General features: G+C 51.0%; 1 protein-coding gene across 1 annotated transcript; it reads right to left on the bottom strand.

Moving 5' to 3' along the window:
* Window positions 1–1,498: 1,498 nt before the first annotated feature.
* On the bottom strand, window positions 1,499–3,859 carry PHOX2B (paired like homeobox 2B). Its single transcript, XM_056489950.1, has 3 exons — window positions 3,328–3,859; window positions 2,237–2,424; window positions 1,499–2,072 (listed from the first exon to the last, which is right to left on the bottom strand). The coding sequence occupies exons 1-3, from the start codon at window positions 3,566–3,568 to the stop codon at window positions 1,617–1,619; spliced, it is 885 nt and encodes a 294-aa protein (XP_056345925.1). The 5' UTR covers window positions 3,569–3,859; the 3' UTR covers window positions 1,499–1,616.
* Window positions 3,860–6,158: the final 2,299 nt, after the last annotated feature.

Below are 6,158 nucleotides of genomic sequence, written 5' to 3'. Positions count from 1 at the left end.
AACCCAGTCCCGGCCTGAGGCCGCCGGGTGGCTCCTGGCCCTGGTGGAAGCCGAGCCCGCGGCCGCGCAGTCCCCGCTCTCTGCCCTCGCTGTCGCAGGGGGATTCAGCAGAAGCGCTGGTGGAGTGCCAGGCGAAGGCTCTCCGAGACGCTGAGCCCACTGACAAACCGGTGGTTTTGCTCTTTTTGTTTTCCCTTTAACGGATATCGCTTGATATTTTCCATCTCCAGTTTCCGAGGTAGTGACAAAAGGTCAAATCTGGCACATCTTCCTCCTCCCAGTCAGCCCGTTTGCAAATAATTAATAAGGGCACAATTAGACAGTAATGATGGGACGGGCAGTTATGGTCTTCCTGATGGTAACGGAGATTGATGCTACTGAGCAAATCTTTGTATGACACAGTTCAGGTTATGCGACATGCGCCTTGTCTCTATCAGAAATAACCCCGAGACCTCCCCCCAAATAAAGCCCTAACAAGAAGTCGAAAGACCACCATAACTAAGTTTGCTTTTAGCTTTTATTATCAACAATCAATTAATGGTACACTCTTGGAAAACTATATGCACATGTAGAAATATTTCCCCTTTTAAATAGAAGCATTCATTTTAACCACATATAAATAAATCTGGAAACCCTGAACATAATTTATGACCATTATGCTCACAAACATATTCCAACAGGTAGGGAAAAGAAAAAAATGAGACGACATGCAACCAATAATAAAAATAGATATAATTGCCTGAACCTGGTCTCTCTAAACGCAAAGGGAACCGAACCCGTGAGAACCTTATTTCTCCATAAAGACACGCCATAGAGACTACGAGAAGGGAAAACATTATTTATACGGTCAACTAGACAAGTCTGTACTGATATTAACACTATACAGTTGAGTCACAGAACACAGTTGTAGAAAGACACGGAAAAAGAGAAAGCATACCTGGCGACATTCAACTAAGAGCTATAGTTTGTGCCTTTTAAAATAAAATTAGAAAACCCTAACGGAGATGCCTAAAAACTGCGTAGACCGTGTAATAATAATAATTAATAATAATTAATTAATAATAAATACAGGCCGCCCGCCGCGAGGAGCGCGGGCCCTGCAGGATCCGCGGTACAGGAAGCGGCGGCGGCCGCCGGGTCAGAGCTGAACCCAGCGGGGCGCCGGCGGCGGCGGCGGCGACGGAGAGACCCGAGACCCAACGGAGGGACAGTGACACGGGACGGCGGAGGGAGGACCACACCCGGGCGCGGTCGGCGGGAGGGTGGCGGAGGAGCAGGGGAGGAGGGGAAGAAGACACTTTGTCCCTCCGGCTGACCGCGAAAAGGAACTTAAAAACCCCCGCGGGCGAGCAGGGTGCCCCCCGCACCGCCGGGCGCAGTCCCCGGTGCCGCCGCTCCCCGGCAGCGCGGCGCTCCCCGCCGGCCGCCCTGCCCCGCCCGCCCCGGCCGGGGATGCGGGGCCGGCCCCGCCGCCGGCCCGGGGCGAGGGGAGCCCCCCATGGGGGCGCGGGGTCCCTGCCCCGCGGAGCCCGGCGCTGCCCGGGCCCCCGGTCATCGCTATGGGCGGGCGGCGGATACTAATGAGCGGGAGGGGCCGCCGCCGCCGCCGCCGCCGCTCAGAACATGCCGCTCTTGACGAGGCTGCCTTTGGTGCCCCCGGGCCGCTGCAGCGAGGAGAGGACGCTGGCGAAGGGGCCGCCTAACGAGTCGGGAATGGAGGTGATGGGCCCGGGCCCCGGCGCCCAGCCCTGCCCCGGCCCCGCCGCCGCCAGCCCGCCCGGCCCCGCCGCCCCCTTGCCCGGCTCGCCCCCCGGCCCGCCGGGCCCCGCCGCCCCCTGCCCGGCAGCGGGGCTGGGGCCGCCGCCGCCGCCCCCGCCGCAGCTGGGAGCGGGGTTGGGGTTGGGGCCGGGGCCGCCGGTGCTGTCGGGGTCGGTGCTCTTGGCCTCCTTGCTCTCGTCGTCGCGGGAGGCGTCGGATTTCTTGCCCGCCGCCCCGTTCTTGGCGGCCGCCGCCGCCGCCGCCGCCGCCCTCTCCTGCTTGCGGAATTTGGCGCGGCGGTTCTGGAACCAGACCTGGGAGGGGGAGCAAGGGGCGGGCAGCACGGCGGCATCCCCGCCGCCGCCTCCCGCAGAGCGACCCCCGCCCCGGCCCCGCCGCCGGCCCGCAGCGGCGCGACCCTCGGTGCGCTCCCTCCGCAGCCGCCACCCCCTTCTCGTCACCCGCAGCCCGCACATACCTGCACTCTCGCCTCGGTGAGGTCTATCTTGAGTGCCAGCTCCTCCCGGGTGTATATATCAGGGTAATGAGTCTCTGCAAACACCCTCTCCAGTTCCTTGAGCTGGGCGCTGGTGAACGTAGTTCTGATCCGCCTCTGTTTTCTCTTCTCGTTTAAACCCCCGTGGTCGGTGAACAGTTTGTAAGGAACTGAAGAAGGAAAAGAGGGAAAAAGAGGAAGAAGGGGAAAAAAAGTCTGTGAATCTCTGGTGACTTTCCCAAAGATATTTTTCCGGAAAGACGAACGGTGCTTTAAAAAACTGCCGCATCCTTCTGAGGGATCCTAAAACGCCCGAATAACCGGAGGAGTCCAGTAGTCGTTGAGGAGAGAAAACGATGAGGGGGTTAAATATGGGAGAGAGAGAGCGAAGTTTAACACTAAATATGTACGCTAAAGGCTGAATGTGAGGATGTGTTAAGAGTGTTAAAATACCGGAACCCAGCCGCAAAGCACGGGCTGGTCCTGTTCAAAGCCAAAGATTCAATAGGAGAAGGGAAAAATGATTGAAAGTGCCAGAAAGCATTGAAGGAAACATCAGGCTGCTTGCTAGCTGTCACTCAGTAATGATATTACCAAACTGCTTCTATATTTATTTGGATTTCTCTAGTCTTTACCAGCTGATCCTGTTCAAAGAGGTTTCGGTAAAAAGTGCTGTAAAAATAATGACCGACGAAAAATAGATCTGCACTGCTGCTGCTGTTGTTGGGTTGGGTTTCCTTTTTTTTAAGACAGTGTCGGTAATGAGCTTTACTCTTTGGTTATTTAATTATTTTCTAAGCTTTACGTCTCATCGCAAAGTAAATAAATTATGCCTATCATTTTGGCAGCTTAAGATAATTTTGTTGGCGGTTCGGGTGTGACTAGGATAGTGTAACCCTGTAAGTGAATTACCCCTCCCTGCAATCGCTTCTAACGTGATAAATTCTTTCATTTGTGTAAGCAAATTTCGTTTGGTAAATACTAAACACATTTCCATTTTCAAATGCAATCAAGGCTTCCTATATACCAGCAGCGAGGCGGCTGCCGGGGCTAAGAAAGCTGGAGGTCCTTACCTGCTGCGTATGGACTGCTCTGGTGGTCCCTAAGAGAGCCGAGACTGCAGGATCCTGGAGTGAGGGATGGGCAGCCAGAGGTGGCCCCAAAAGTGGTCCTTATAGGGTTATATTGAAAGCCACTGGCTTGGCTGCAGGAACTGAAGTCAGCATAAGCTGAAGCCAGGCTCGAAGTGTCCATCCCAGCCATACAGGACTCGTAGGCAGAGGAATTGAGGTAAGAATATTCCATTTTATACATTGAAAAGGCTCTGGATGGCTCAGCCAAGTGGAAAAAATGAAATAAAAGCTGGATATATGGAGAAGGTGCCTGTGGTGGGGAGATGTGCACAGCTCAACGCCTGCTTCGAGAGTGGCCTCCTTACTACCAGCAGAGCCTAGTTTTATGAAAAAGCCTCCTATGAGATGCCTTGCCTGAGGTCTCTAGAGCATATAGTCCTCATAATAAACTTGGCTCTTTCCACTTGGACAATAGCAAAGCGGTTGGTCTTATTGCTGGCGCTTTTTACATGACAATAACTCATCAGTCTATTGGGCTGGCACTGGGGGACCGAGCTGTCCAACCTCCCTATCGCTGATTCCTGCATCTCTAATTAGAATTTAATACCACACCATTACGCACCGAGCCCCTCGATCCTCCCTTCTAACCAGCTCCCTGCCCTTTAATTCAATCACACTACTTGGAAATAATGAAAGTTGGGTGACGATTCTCCCTGATCCAATTTGCCCCTGCTTTTAAGCCTTTTTAACTGATCATATACCTTAGGCATAAATTGAGATAGCGTGGTTCCCCACAGTCCCCCAACCCCTCTCTGATCTTTTTTTTTTTTTTTTTCTTTTTTTCCCCCATCTCTTTTTTTCTTCCTTTTTTTTTTTTTTTTTTTTTTTTTTTTATTTTATTTATTTATTATTGTGTGTGCGCACTTGGTTAGGGAGAGAAACCTTGATGTCATCGAGAAACCTGTTTTGTAAGAGCGTTACACGCTCAATTTAACAACAAGTCTACCCCCCGAAGTGCATGAAATGCTATAAAGGACTGGGACATTAGCCGACTCAGGCACACTGTAAAATAGAGTAAGTCGGCCAGTGGGCTGCCTTTTTTTTTTTTTTTTTTTTTTTTTTTTTTTTTCTAATTGGAAGAGAGAGAGTGTTTCTTTACTATACACCTGGTTCAAGGGTAAAAATCCAGCAACTTATAAATCGCATTTCTCCTCGAAGGCTGGAGTACCAGGTTTCGTTGTTTGTGTTCTCTCCTAGGGTATCTGGACGGACACTCCAGGTGCTGGGATTTTTTTTCTTTTTCGGCACAAGACAACGAATAAAGCCCTCGAATGCAAAACATCTGGATGCTAAACAGATGCGTTCGTTGGGCTTGGTGTCCCCGGTTTTATTTGTTCGCCCACACGTAAGGCTTGGATTAAATTGTCGTTATTGTTATTGATCGTTATTATCGTTTATATTGGAATGGGAAAGGCGAATCGAGAAGGGTGTATGGGGGATGTGTGTGCGATGAAGCACATTCAATTTTGTACCTATTTTTTCTTCCTCCGAGAGGGAAAGAAGCGAGCGGGGAGAAGATGCAAACCTAAGCCACACTTAAAATAGGCGGTGGGGACGGGGGGTTTCTGGAAACCTGTTTCCAAACACGACGTGGCAGATGCAGCTCCCGAAGCTGGAGAGGAAGATCTCGCCTGGCTCCGGCGTTTTCCTCCGCTAGCCTCGGGAGCCGCGACCGCTTCTTGCCGCGGGCAGCTCCGCACCCGCGCAGGCTCCGCGCTGCCGCCGCCGGCCGCGGAGAGGGGCAGCGGAGCGCCAGGCATCTCCGCCGAGTTTTCTTGCCGATGATGTAATTTTCCTTTCGTTAGTCCTATTTCATTAAATCTCTCCTCTGGGTGGGCAGCATAGGAAATGCTGAGTGGTATCTCACTGTTGTGTAAACAAACAGTGGGTATTTTATGATTTCAATGTGTAGATAATTAGTTTTATTGCATTCATTACCCCCTTTATGTGCTCTGTAACAAGTCGACAATTAAAGTAACAAACTCACAAAGTCTTTATAGGGGCATTTAGGCTTCCACACTATTTGCCAGACTAAGTAGTTTAATTCAAAGCCAGCGGATAAGCACGGGGAATCTACAGGCTCCTGCGCTTTGAGGTGGTTTATTATACATTAAAAACGCTCCAAAGCGGTACTTAATTACACCAATGACTGAGGTTTCCTTTTATTTTTTTGCGGCGGAGGGGGGCGATGGGGTGGGGAAGGGAGGACATGTCACTATGAGTTACCGGTGGGTAATAAAACAAAGCAGAAGATTCTTGAGCCGCTGAGGATCCGGGTGATAGTTTTATGGCGAGGTCTGATAGTTTTATTGCAGTTGCATGTTGTACAATGTGTATTTGATAAAGAACGGCCTTTGATGGCCCGTGGACACTTTTTTGTGCACCGTCGAAATGAAAATAAATGCGAACACGGTTTTAGTGCGAGGATGAAAACAAATTGCGAGCTCTAAATGGTTGTCCCTTTATGGTCAGCAGACAAGAAGAGAAAAGCGCTGCAAACATCTGTCTTCCGTCCCCCAAATCTAAAGGGCACCAAAGAATGATGTGAATCTAAGTGTTACTACAGCAGGGATTTGTCTTTATTTACCCGCGCTCTCATGAATATGAATACGTGTTTGGGGCAAGGAGGTGCCTTCACCCCTCTCAAACAACACAGGGCATTTAAAAAAAAAAAAAAAAAAAAAGGAAAAAAGAAAAAATAAAAAGGTGGAATGCGTTTCCTCTGGGGAGCACCTTTTGTGCCGCTGTCTTCCCCGCCCGGACCAGGGGTC

Source organism: Oenanthe melanoleuca, chromosome 4, assembly GCF_029582105.1.
Source record: "Oenanthe melanoleuca isolate GR-GAL-2019-014 chromosome 4, OMel1.0, whole genome shotgun sequence".
NCBI classification, from domain to species: Eukaryota; Metazoa; Chordata; class Aves; order Passeriformes; family Muscicapidae; genus Oenanthe; species Oenanthe melanoleuca.
Note: the sequence above shows the minus strand (reverse complement) of the source record. Positions and strands in the feature narration are given on the sequence as shown.